General features: G+C 40.7%; 1 protein-coding gene across 6 annotated transcripts in view; it reads right to left on the reverse strand.

Annotated features, from left to right (window-relative positions):
• Positions 1–14253, reverse strand: part of LOC137372691 (ecotropic viral integration site 5 protein homolog) — a 308742-nt gene that overhangs the window by 87529 nt on the left and 206960 nt on the right. Inside the window, exon 19 of one of the 6 annotated variants that reach the window (XM_068036791.1) lies at positions 9089–9136. The exons of the other annotated variants lie outside the window; for them this stretch is intronic. Within the exon in view, the coding sequence (XP_067892892.1) occupies positions 9092–9136 (45 nt within the window). The 3' untranslated portion in view covers positions 9089–9091. The remainder of the gene's footprint in view (positions 1–9088; positions 9137–14253) is intronic. 6 annotated transcript variants of the gene reach the window in all.

The following is a 14253-nucleotide window of genomic DNA, read 5'->3' on the forward strand; positions in this document are numbered from 1 at the left end:
CAGTGAGGTTATTGTTATATAAATTGCCCCTGGCAGCACTGTCGATGACACCTTCCATCATTTTGCTGATGATCAAGAGTAGACTGATGAGGTGGTAATTGGCTGGATTGGATTTGTCCTGCTTTTTGTGGGCAATTTTCCACATTGTCGGGTAGCTGCCAGTGTTGTAGCTAATGGTGCGGCTAGCTCTACAACACAAGTCACCAGTACTACAGCTGGGATATTGTCAGGACCAACAACCTTTGCAGTATCCAGTGCCTTCAGCCATTTCTTGATATCATGTGGAGTGAATTGGATTGGCTGAAGACTGGCTTCTGTGAGACCTCAGGAGGAGGCAGAGATGGATCATTCACTCAGCACTTCTGGCTGAAGATGGTTGCGAATGCTTCAGCCTTTTATTTGTACTGATGTGCTGGGCTCCCCCATCATTCAGGATGGGAATATTTGTGGAGCCTTCTCCTCCAGTTAGTTGTTTAATTGTCCACCACCATTCACGACTGGATATGGCAGGTCTGCAGAACTTAGATCTGATTCATTGGTTGAGGGATTGTTTAGCTCTGTCTATTGCATGCTGCTTCCGCTGTTTGGCATGCAAGTAGTCCTGTGTTGTAGCTTCACCAGGCTGACACCTCATTTTTAGGTATGCCTGTTGCTGCTCCTGGCGCGCCCTCCTGCACTCCTCATTGAACCAAAGTTGGCCGCCTGGTTTGAGGGTAATGGTAGAGAGGGGGATATGCCAGGCCATGAGATTACAGATTGCGTTTGAATGCAATTCTGCTGCTGCTGATGGTCCACAGAGCCTCATTGATGCCCAGTTTTGAGCTGCCAGATCTGTTCTGAACCTATCCCATTGAGCACAATGATAGTGCCACACAACACAATGGAGGATATCCTCAGTGCGAAGATGGGACTTTGTTTTTGCAAGAATTGTGCAGTGGTCACTCCTACCAACACTGTCATAGACAGATGCATCTGCATCAGTTAGATTGATGAGGACAAGGTTTAGCAGGTTTTTCCCTCTTGTTGGTTCCCTCACCACCAGCCACAGGCCCAGGCTGGCAGCTAGGTCCTTCAGGACTTGGCTCGCTCGGTCTGTCAAGTCAGTCAGTCAAGTCCCTCAAGAATTCATACGTTTCAATGAGATCACCTCTCATTCTTTTAAACTTGAGAATATAGGCCTAGTCTACTCAACCTCTCCTCAGAAAGTCAATTCCCCCAATCCCAGGAAACAGTCAAGTAAACCTACCTTTTACTCCTTTGAAGGAAAATATATCCTTCCTGTAAGGAAATCAAAACTGCACACAGTACTCCAGGTGTGGTCTCACCAAGGCCTTGTATAATTGTAGTTAGACTTGTTTACTCTTATACTCCAATCCATTTGTAAAAGGCTAACATACCATTTGCTTTCCTAATTGCTTGCCATACCTGCATGTTTACTTTGTGATTCGCGTAGAAGGCCACCCAGGTCCCTCTGAACACAAACATATGAGGAGAGTATGAGGAGAGATTGAGGAAACTGGGCCTGTATTTTCTGGTGTTTCGAAGAATGAGAGGAGATCTCATTGAAAATTACAAAATTCTTACAGGAAGTGACAGGGTGGATGCAGATAGGATGTTTCTCCTGGCTGGTGAGTCTAGAACCAGGGGACATAGTCTCAGAATAAGGGGTAGGCCATTTAAGAATGAGATGAGGAAGAATTTCTACACTCAGAGGGTGGTGAATCTCTGGAATTCTTCACCCAAGAAGGCTGTGGAAGCTCAGTCATTGAGCATGTTCAAGACAGAAAATCGACAGACACCTGGATACTAATGACATCAAGGGATATGCGGAGAGCGCGGGAAAGTGATGTTGAGGTAGATGATCGGCCGTGATCCGGATGAATGGTGGAGCAGGCTCGACAGGCTTGTTGGCCTATTCCTACTCCTTTGTTCCTATTTCCTAGTCTCCCACCATTTAAAAAGTATTCTTCTTTTCTATTTTTCACTTCACACTTCTCCACATTATGCTCTATCTGCTATCTTCATGCCTGAAACGTTACGGCACAGAAGGAGGCCAGTCAGCCCGTCCAAAATGCACCCGATTGAATGCTTTTTGCAAATCCAAGTACACAATACACTACATCCACTGGTTCCCCTTCATCCACCCTGCTAATTATAACCTCAAAAAAAACGAATGCATTTGTCAAGCACAAATTCTCTTTCATAAATTGGTACTGACTCTGCCCAATCATATTATGATTTTCAAGTGCCCTGTTATCAAGTCCCTACCAAAACCTTTCAGCATTTTCTTTACTACTGATACCAGGCTAATTGGCCTACAGTTCCCTGTTTTCTCTCTCCTTCATTTCTTCAATAGTAGCATTTTCATTTGTTACTATCCAATCTATGGGGGACCGTTATAGCAGCTAGGGAATTCTGAAAGACCAAAACAATGTCATCTATGTAGCCACCTCTTTTAAAACCCTAGCATGTAAGCAATTAGGTCCAGGGGATTTGTTGGCTTTTAGTTCCCTTAATTTCCCCAGGACTATTTCTTTGCTAATATTAATTTCTTTAAGTTCCTCATTCTCACTAGGCCCTTGGTTGCCTATATCCGGAATGTTTTTAGTGACTTCTACCACGAAGAAAGATACAAAGTATTTATCTAATGTCTGTCAGTTCCTTATTTCCCAGTATAATTTCTTCTGTCTCTGCCTCTAAGGGGCCCACATTTTTTTTTTGCTCATCTCTTCCTTTTCACATGCCTAGAAAAGCTATTACAATCTGTTATGTTTCTTGCTAGTTTACTCCCATTCTATTCTCTATCAATTTTTGACCTTCCTTTGCTGAATACTAAAATCCTCCCAATCCTCTGGTTTACTACCCTTTTTGGCAACATTATAACCCTCTTCCTTTAATCTATTATCTTTAACTTCTCTTGTTAGCAACAGTTGGACCACTTTTCCCATTGGGGCGGGGTGGGGGGGGGGATGGTTATTCCTTAAAGTAATGTCTATTTTTTGCAGATTATGAATTAATTCTTTAAATGTTTGCTATTGCTTATCCACCATCATATCTTTTAATCTAGCTTTCCAATCCACCACCGCCTCCCCACCCCTGCCAAATACAAATACCTACATAGCTTGCTTTGTTGAGATTTTAGAGCCTTCTGACCCTTACATTCAGAGCCATTACTTTTCTTGTTATATCTGAATGACCTTTCTCTTGGGTATGCAATTTCGAAGTTTGCGGTTGATACAAAACTGAGCAAAGTAGTAAGAAGTGAATGGGATAGTAGCAGGTGTGCATAGACTGGTGAAATGGACAGATGCAATTTAATGCAGAGAAGTGTGAAGTGATTCATTTTGGTAGGAAGAATGAGGAGCGGCAATAGAAAGCAAATAGTACAATTTTAAACAGGGTGCAGGAACAGAGGGACCTGGGGGTTCACATACATAAATCTTTGAAGGTGGTAGCACAAGTTAATGAAGCTTTTAAGAAAGCATACGGGAACTATGCTTTATAAATAGAGGCATAAAGTACAGAAGCAGGGAAGTTATGTGAAACCTTTGAAAATCACCATCACTAATTTGTTAGACTGCTTGTCCAACATTGAGTACTGGATGAGCTGATAATTCCTCCAACTAAATATTGGATGACTGAGCCATTGTCTTCGGTACCTGCCACAAACTCAACTCCCTAATCACTGACTTCATCCCTCTCCCAGGCAACAGACTGAAGCTGAATCAGATGGCTTGCAATCGTGATTGCATTTGACCGAGTTGAGCTTCCGAGTACATATCTGCACCATCACGAAGACCACCTATTTCTGCCACCATAACATTGCCACTGCCTCAGTTCATCTGCTGCTGAAACCTTCATCCCTGCCTTTGTTACATATAAAATTGACTATTCCAATGCACACCTGGCCAGCTTCCCAACTTCCACAAATTTGAGCTCATCTGAAACACTACAACCCATATCCCAATTTGCGCCAAGAACAATTCACCCATCAATCTTGTGCTCACTGATCGACATTGACTCTTGGTTAAGTCACACCTCAGTTTTAAAATTCTCATCCTGGTTTTCAAATCACTCCATAGTCTCACCCCTCCCTATCTCTGTAATGTCCTCTCACCCTACAACCCTCATAGATATCCGTATTCTTCCAATTCTGCTCTCTTACACATCCCCGATTTTAATTGCTCCATTGTTGGTGGCTGTGCTTTCAGCTGCTGAGGCCCTAAGCGCTGGAATTCCCACCCTTAACCTCTCTGTCTTTCTAACTCCTTTGTGATCCTTAAAACTTACCCCTTTGGTCGAGTTTTTGGCTATCTATCCTAAAGTCCTCTTACTTGAATCGGTGTCAAATCTTGTTTGATGAAGCACCTGAGGGTGTTTTACTACATTAAAGGCACCATATACATGCAAGGTGGTGCTGCTGTTTAAAAATCACTAGTTGGGTTCCAGCTAGAGTAGATATCCAATTCTGGCATCACATTTTAGGAAGGGTATCAAGGCATGAGGCGTGATGCACAGAAAATTCACTGGATGGTACCAGGGATGAAAGGCTTCAGTTATGTGTAGAGACTAGAGAAATTGGAGTTGTTCTTTCTTAGAGCACTGCTCAAAGGGATATTTGATAGAGGTGTTCAGAATCATGAAGGGTTTTGATAAGAGTAAATAAGAAGAAACAGTTTCCAGTGGCAGAACACAGGAACATAGGAGGAGTAGGTCATTCAGCCCAGCGTGCCTGCTCTGCCATTCAATACGATCATGGCTGGTCATCCATTTCAATGTCTTTTTCCTCACACTAACCCCATATCCCTTTATGCCATTGGTATTTAGAAATCTGTCAACCTCTGCTTCAACCATACTCAATGACTGAGCTTCCACAGCCCTCTGAGGTAGAGAATTCCAAAGATTCACAACCGTCTGAGCAAAGAAATGTCTCACCTCGGTCCTAAGTGGCTTCCCCCTTATTTTGAAATTGTATCCCCTGGTTCTAGACTCCCCAACCAGGGGAAACATCTTACCCGCATCTATCCTGTCTATCGCTTTAAGTGTTTAGTAGGTTTCAATGAGATCACCTCTCATTCTCCGAAACTCTAGAGAATACAGGCCCAGTTTCCTCAATCTCTCTTCATAGGACAGTCCCGCCACCCCAGGAATAAGTCTGGTGAACCTTCATTGCACTCCCTCTATGGCAATAATATCCTTCCTAAGGTAAGGGGACCAAAACTGCACACAGTACTCCAGGTGCTGTCTAACCAAGATTCTGTACAATTGAAGCAAGACTTGACTACTCCTACACTTAAATCCTCTTGCGATAAAGGCTAACATACCATTAGCCTTCCTAATTCCTTGCTGCACCTCACAACACACATTCCCACCTAGTTTTGTTCCCTCCGTGAACTTGGAAATATTACATTTGGTCCCCACATCCAAATCATTGATATATATTGTGAACAGCTGGGGCCCAAGCACCGACCCTTGTGGTACCCCCATTAGTCACAGTCTGGCAATGCGAGAATGACCTGTTTATTCCTACTCTCGGTTTTCTGCCTGTTAACCAATCCTTAATTCATGCCAGTATATTACCTCCTATCCCATGTTTTAATTTTACTAACCAACTTCCTGTGGGGGACTTAATCAAAAGCCTTCTGAAAATCCAAGTATACTACATCCACCAACTCCCCTTTATCAATTCTATTGGTAACATCCTCAAAACACTCCAACAGGTTCACCAAACATGATTTCCCATTCATAAATCCACGTTGACTATGCCCAATCAGATCATTATCCAAGTGTCCATTTATCACATCTTTTAGAATAGATTCTAGAAGAGTCGCTAAGCAGAGAACACAGATTAAAGGAAATCAGCCAAAGAATCAGAGGCAAAATGAGGGACAAAATTTAAGCAGCGAGTTATGATGTGCTGGCATGCACTGCCTAAAAGGGTGGTGGAAGCAGATTCAGTAATAACTATCATAAGGGAATTGGATAAATACTTGAAGGTAAGAAAATTTTACAGCTATAAGGGAAACAGCAGATTAGCGGGACTAATAGGACAGCCCCTTCCAAGAGCTGGCACAGGCACTATGGGCCGAATGGCTTCCTTCTGTGCTATATCATTCTATGATTCCATGAATTCCCCAACACAGCCAAATCTTGAAAGGAAAACTGTTGTTAGTTTCAATTAAGGATACTTTGATGGTATGTTCTTCAACTATGAACATAAGCTTGTGCAAGCTCATTTTAAGGAAGATTTTTCCAGACAGCAAAGGGAATTTCATCACATCAGTTTAGGTTCAATTCAAACCATGCTGCCAAATTTGAAAGGATACTTCAAAGTCAGTTACGTTTAATGGGTTATTTAGTTCATAACCATGTCATTTAGTTCTTCTATTCTACACAATACTGCCTGTTAAAACTCAAATAGACAACCAGGTTACTGCAGAAAGTATATCTAAAGCTCTGGAAGCAGGTGGAGTAATGTAAAAAGAACAAGATAGATTTGCTCTTATATGGTATGTGTAGGTCCATTGATAACGTAAAACATGATTGCAGGACTTTTTAAGATTCAGGGAAACCCATTCTAATGCTCTCACCTGGTCTCTCATGCAACCTTCATAAAACTGGAAGCTTTGGGTGGATATAGTCAAACCTTGAATTTATCTGGAATAACTATGGAATTCAGGAAAGGATAGATGAGACTCATTAAACCTATCCCACCAAAAAAAAGTGAGAGAGAAGATTGTCAGGCATCTCTGATTCTATTCAACATTTTCACTGATATGTTGGATGGCACTGTAAGGAATGGATTTGTAAGTTTTTATTGCAGACATTTCTGAAAGTATAATAGCAATACTTTTCGCAGTTGATATTCTGCTATTGGTATACTCAATCTTCCCAACATCGTGAACAGTAGGCTAACTAGTGAAATATGGTGACATGTTTACCCCTACAATTATGGCTTTGCACAGCCCAAGAGAGAATCTCAAAGCTATTGATGACAGGATAGAAGGACATTCTGTTCTAACTGTTGACTTGTATGAGTACCCTGGTGGATGCCAATTTCAGCCTGCACACAAGTTAAGACGGGATAAAGAATATTTTTTCTTTCTTGGTTCAGAAGTCCTCTCTATGCATCAGATGGGCTCTCTCAGTATCAGGTGTAAAGTTTCGTGTGATGGGAACTGGAGGTTGTGGGGGCAGGTAGATGCACTGGTTGGGGGTGCATCTCTTTGGGGTCAAAAAGAGATTCCTAATCCTTGGGCATGTAAACTGCACCTTAGCTCTCTGGACTTAGGTAAATGAACTGCATGTCTAAGGGGAACATGTGTATCGAATAAATAGAAATTGTACTTTGTATAGATTTCTGAGTAGATTGGTGAAAGAAATTCTTCCATATTCTTCCTTCCTTCTTCTGGTGATATTCTTGAGTATAAATTCACTAATTAGTGGTAAAATCTTTCACTATTCACCCTGGCAAAATATGTCATAATTTTGAAAACTTCCATTAGAATTCCCTGAACTTTTTCCAATTCCTGGTGAAAAACGCCCAAGTTGGGCTGAATGGCCTCCTTCAAAGTTTTCAAGCTTTTCTTCACAAAAATATCTTGTTCCAATCATTCTGGTGAATTTTTACTATACCCTTTCCATGTTTCTAATTTATTGTCTCGAATGGGATACCAAGAATTGCACAAATATTCCAAATAAACTTATTCAATGTTTTGTATAAATTCAACATAATTTTAACAGTTCATAAAAGTTGAGCTCTAATTTCACTGCAGAGGCCAAAACCATACTTTTATGGCTGCTCCAGCTAGGATTACCTAATTCAGCACAGAGGAGGGAATTGGACCCAGGATTTTATGATGCCTATGCTCAGTGTCATGATATGCAATGCACTGACCCAGCAAGCCATTGAGCAGAACACTTCCATTCCTTTTAGGAGCGCCAAAGCAAATTGGGGGATATGTTTAATAACAAGTCTTTCACGGTTATTACAGATCAAAGATTTCCTATGAGGCTGCAATGACATGCATTAACTTGACAATTCCTATAATTAGTTTTAAACCCAGGAACCTGAATGTGAGTTTATCTGCAAAGCGAGTGAATTATATATTTTTTTATAACATACCACATTTACATTGACATTTGATAAATGGTGATTTAAAACCTTTGTACAAAATCTCAAGTGTTTACCTACTAGCTAGTCAATATATGTAAAACGACACAATGTTATGATTTCTGAAATGGCCATTCTCCAGTAACATTTTAAAAGATGTAACCTTTGATTCATTTCTTATATCAATGTCAGAAAAGTCTTAAAATAACTACAACTTCTCACTGAAAAGTCTTTGTATTTTCAATTTATATGGTAAACTCAAGGTTCAGTTGTAATGTGGTGCTGTTAATGAGAACACCAACCATAGAACTATATTCTTGAATTTTAACAGCTTTTAACAAGAATTAAATGTTTTGTGGTTTCAGAATATGAGTATGAGCAAATCTTTCTTAAGGATGACCTACCCATGACCTGAACAGTAAGAAAAGCAACACTGATTTAAATCTATAATTTCTGTAGTATAATTCATTCATGTACTAGCGTGGGTGTACTGGCATATAGTACATACAGCTCATTAAAATTCTTAACATTTTTAACTTACACCTCGGAACAAATCCACACATCAATGCATAATAAGATTAAAAATGGATAACGTTGGGCCAATACTACTTTTGAATTTGGTCACTCGCTAATAGCTTTACATGGAAAAAAATATGGGTGTGTACTAACAATTTCCTGCGCACTTCCTCTTACCTTTTCACACTTATGCTCTATCAATGCTGCTTAGTCTCATCACAAAAATTAAAGATATTTGTCATCTTACTGTTAAGAAGTCAGTGTTAATCACCAATATTTCATTGCCTCAATTTTTTTCTATTTAATTAGAACTTGGGCATCCCACACACAAAATGGAACAATCCTATTCTACCTACACAGTTAAGTTTTGTCTGTTCCACAAATCATTGCCTGCACAGTTAAATTTCAGTCAATGGTTCCACCTTTCCAAACAGGTTTTTCAGTATACAGCTAAGATACCTTTCATTCTCCAGAACGTATTGTTTTCCTGCATTTTCCTTTGTATATCTACATGGTAAAATCAGATATGTTAGATGTTAAAATAGGCTGCATTGGTTGTAGATATTTTTGAGACAATAGATGTGTTGATAGTTAGTAACAGTTACAAGAAAGTTCCGTGACTGAACAGTCTTTAGATTATCATAGTCCATCGTTACTTACGGACTCTACAAAAACACAGGCAACATTTGGTTAACAATTCATACACCAACAGTACTCTTGAAACAAATTGACAACAGAGGCTGGTTGCTGAAATTGGTAATATATAATATTTGTCACAAGATTGGCAGTTTTGGATGGCATGAAGTAAAATACCGAGTTACTTGCTTTCACAATAATGCAGGGAGATCCAGATAAAAGGTCATTGCACTATTCAAGTCTACTAATTCAGAGCCATTTCTGATTATTCTATTAAGAAATTCCCTCCCACACCATCAGTCAATCCCTTCTTTTACAATATATTGATTCCTTCCCTGACCAAAAAAAATCCCTATATTCTCAATCCTACATTTCAACAGATATTGATCTTTCAAGCAACCTTTGTCTTTAATTTTATCCAATGCACATCTGAGTGTTTCACATTAACATTTCATGCAGCAGGACAAACAATCCTAAAATGAGGATGGACCATAACGTAGATAGAGAATGAAAAAAATAACTAAGACTTATATAACGATTTTCAGGACCAAAGTGCCTCTCAGATAATGAAGCATTTTTGAAGTGTTATGTAAGGAAATGCATCAGCCAATTTGTGCACAAGGTTCCACAAACAGGAATGAGATAATGACCAGATGTTTTCAAAGGCATTCAAATAAACTTCCACACAAGAGGTTGTTACACAAGATTTGGGTTCATAGAAATGGGGATAATATAGCAGGTTGGATTGAGGACAGAAAACAGAGAGTAGTAATGGTAGTGGGTTGGCAGGTTGGAACTCATGGGGTGCTGCAAGGATCAGTGTTGGGGCCTCAGCTATTTACAATCGATATCAATGACTTAGTAAATAGCAGAGTGCAATGTATCCAAGTTCACTGACGATACAAAGCTGGTGGGAAAGTAAGCTGTGAGGAGCACGCAAGGCGTCTGCAACGGATACATTGACAGATTAGGTGAGTGGGCAGTATCTGGCAGATGGAGTATAAGTGTGGAGAAATGTGAAATTATCCACTGTGGCAGGAAGAACGGAAAGTAAAACAATTTTTAAAAGCTGAGATACTAGTAGATATTGGTATGCCAAGAATTTGGTTGCCCTTGTACAAAAGCTTAATGAGCAGGGATGTCTGGCTGCAATGATACAGGGCCTTGGTGAGGCCACACCTGGAATATTGTGTGCAGTTTTGGTCTCCTTATCAGAGGAAGGATGTTCTTGCTATAGAGGGAGTGCAGCAAAGGCTTACCAGACTGATTCCTGGGATGGTGGGATTGACGTATGAGGACAGATTGAGTCGGTTAGGATTATATTCGCTGAAGTTCAGAAGAGTGAGGGGGGATCTCATAGAAACCTATAAAATTCTAACAGGACTTGACAGAGTAGATGCAGGAAGGATATTCCCGATGGTGGAGGGGTCCAGAACCAGGGGTCATAGTCTAAGGATACGGGGTAAACCTTTCAGGACTGAGATGAGGAGAAATTACTTCACCCAAGAGAATGGTGAACCTGTGGAATTCACTACCACAGAAAGCAGTTGAGGCCAAAACATAGTATGTTTTCAAGAAGGAGTTAGATATAGCTCTTGGGGCGAAAGGGACCAAAGGATATGGGCGGAAAGCGGGAACAGAGTTGGATGATCAGCCATGATCATAATGAATGGCGAAGCAGGCTTGAAGGGCCAAATGGCTTACTCCTGCTCCTATTTTCTATGTTTCTATATATAGCAATTAGAAAAGCAAATGATATGTTAGCCTTTATTGCATGGGGTTTAGAAGAGTAAGAGGACAAGATCCCATGGCACTATTTAAGGAAGAGCAGGTGTGCTCTCCTTGGTGTCCTGTCAAATTATTGCTCAACCATGATCACAAAAAAAAGATAAGAACATAAAAATAGGAGTAGGAATAAGCCACGTGGTCCATCTGCAATTCAATAAGATCATGGTTAAGCTCGAACTCAACTCCACTTTCTCGCCCAATCCCCATATTCCTTAATTTCTCTATGTCCAAATATCTATTCATCTCTGACTTGAACATCCTCAATGACTGAGCATCCACAGCCCTCTGGGGTAGACAATTCCAATGAATCACAATCCTTTGAGTGAATAAATTTCTCTTCATTTCAGTCCTAAATAGCTGACTGTGACCTCTAGTTCTAAACTCCCCAGATAGGAGAAACATTTTCCCAGCATCTACCCTGTCAAACCCTTAAGAATTTTAAATGTTTCAATGTGATCACCTTTTATTCTTCGAAATTCTGGGGAATACAGGCTCAGTCAAGTTAATGTCTCCTCAAATGACAACCTCCTCATCCCAGGAATCAGTCTGGTAAACCTTCATTGCACATCCTCTCAGGCAAGTATAACCTTCCTTAGGTAAAGAGACCAAAACTGCACATAGTGCACGTGTGGCCTATCAAGGCTCTATATACTTGCAGTAAGGTTTCTTTACACTTTTAAACTCACCTTCTTTTACCTTCATAATTGCCTACCATATCTGCATGTGAACTTCGTGACTTGTATACAAGGACATTCTGGCCCGAGTACCAACACTTCCCAGTCGCCTACCTTTCAAAAAAAATCCTGCTTTTCTATTTTTCTTACTAAAGTAAATACCTTTACACTTCTCCACATTATGTTCCATCTGCCACCAGCTTCCCCACTCACTTTACCTGTCTATATCCCTTTGCAGCCTCTTAGCATTCTCCTCACAGCTTATTTTCCAACCTAACTTTGCATCATCAGCAAACATGGATACAGTACACTCTGTTTCCTCATCTAAGTCATTGATACAGATTGTAAATAGTTAAGGTCCAACCACTGATCCTTGCAGTACCCCACTAGTTACAACCTGCTAAACTGAAAATGATCTGTTTATTCCTATTCTCGGCTTTCTGTCTGTTAACTAATCCTCAATCCATGCTAATATATTATCCCCCAATTCCACAAGTCTTAATTTTGTGGAATAGCCTCTTCTGTGGCACCTTAATGAATGCTTTTGAAAATCCAAATACATTGCATCTACTGGTTTCCCCCTTACCTATCCTGCTAATTCCAACCTCAAAAATATAATAGATTTGTCAAACACTATTTCCCTTTCATAAATTTGTGTTGACTCTACCCAATCATATGATTTTCTAAGTGCCCTGTTGAGGGGCTGAGATCGAGTAGACATGAAGGACCTGTTTCCCCTATCAGAGGTCAGTTACCAGGGGGCACAGATTTAAGGTGATTGGTCAAAGGATTAGAGGGGACATGAGGAAAAACTTTTTTGGGGGGGATGTAAAAGAGGTGGAATTGCACTATTGATCAAGGAGTCAATTACTACAGTAAAGAGGGATGATATCTTTAGAAGATTCCTCAAATGAGGCCATATGGGTAGAACTGAAAAACAAAAAGGGGGTAATCACTTGGCTGGGAGTATACTACAGGCCTCCAAACAGTCAGGGATAGAGGAGAAGATAAAAACAAGAAATGCTAGAACATCGGGTCACTGACCCGAAACGTTAACTCTGCTTCTCTTTCCACAGCTTTAAGTTGAGGGGTGATAGATATAGGACAGATGTCAGAGGTAGTTTCTTTACTCAGAGAGTAGTAGGGGCGTGGAACGCCCTGCCTGCAACAGTAGTGGACTCGCCAACTTTAAAGGCATTTAAGTGGTCATTGGATAGACATATGGATGAAAATGGAATAGTGTAGGTCAGATGGTTTCACAGGTCGGCGCAACATCGAGGGCCGAAGGGCCTGTACTGTGCTGTAATGTTCTATGATAGATGCTGCCAGACCTGCTGAGTGGTTCTAGCATTTCTTGTTTTTATTTCAGATTTCCAGCATCCGCAGTATTTTGCTTTTATTATAGAGGAGAAGATATGTAGGCAAATCTCAGAGGTGCAAAAATAATGGGGTAATAATAGTAGGGGATTTCAACTTCCCCAATATTAACTGGGATAGTCTTAGTGCAAGAGTCTTAAAAAGGGTGGAATTCTTAAAGTGCATACAGGACAGCTTTTCCTAGTCCTAGGGAATGAAGCCGGACAAGTGGTAGAAGTGTCAGTGGGCAAGCATTTCGGGGATAGTGACCATAACTCTAAGATTTAAGGTAGTTATGGAAAAGGACAAAGATGGACCGGAAATAAAGGCACTGAATTGGGTGAAGGCCGATTTCAATATGATAAAAAAGGATCAGGCCAAAGTGGACTGGGAGTAGCTACTTGTAGGAAAGTCTACATCAGACCAGTGGGAGTCATTCAAAAAGGAAATAGTGAGAGTTCAGGGCCAACATGTTTCGGTAAAAGTGAAGGGTAAGATCAACAAGTCCAGGGACCCCAGGATGTCAAGGGATATAGAGGTTAGGATAAGGAAAAAAAAGGCTTATGGCAGATTCACAGCGCTGAAAACAGCGGAGGCCCTAGAGGAGTATAGGAAGTGTAAGGGGCTACTTAATAAAGTAATTAGGAGAGCAAAGAGGGGGCATGAAAAAACACTAGCAGGCAAGATAAAGGAAAATCCCGAGGCATTTTCTAAGTATATTAAAGGCAAGAGGATAACCAGGGCAAGACTAGGGTCCATTCAGGACCAAAGTGGCAATCTGTGTGTGGAGCCGGAGGATGTACATGAGGTTTAATAAGAAATAGGAGCAGGAGTAGGCAATTCAGCTCCTCGAGCCTGCTGCGCCATTCAATACGATCATGGCTGATCTCATCTCGGCCTCAACTCCATTTTCCTGCCCGTTCTCCATAACCCTTCAACCCTCTACTAATTAAAAATCTGTCTATCTCCTCCTCAAATTTACTCAATGTCCCGGCATCCACCGCACTCTGAGGTAGTGAATTCCACAGACTCACGACCCTTTGAGAGAAGTAATTTCTCCTCATCTGTGTTTTAAATCTGCTACCCCTTATCCTAAAACTATGATCTCTCATTCTAGATTGCCCCACAAGAGGAAAGATCCTCTCTACGTCTAGTTTGTCAATCCCCTTA

This window comes from Heterodontus francisci, chromosome 8, assembly GCF_036365525.1.
Source record: "Heterodontus francisci isolate sHetFra1 chromosome 8, sHetFra1.hap1, whole genome shotgun sequence".
Lineage (NCBI taxonomy): Eukaryota > Metazoa > Chordata > Chondrichthyes > Heterodontiformes > Heterodontidae > Heterodontus > Heterodontus francisci.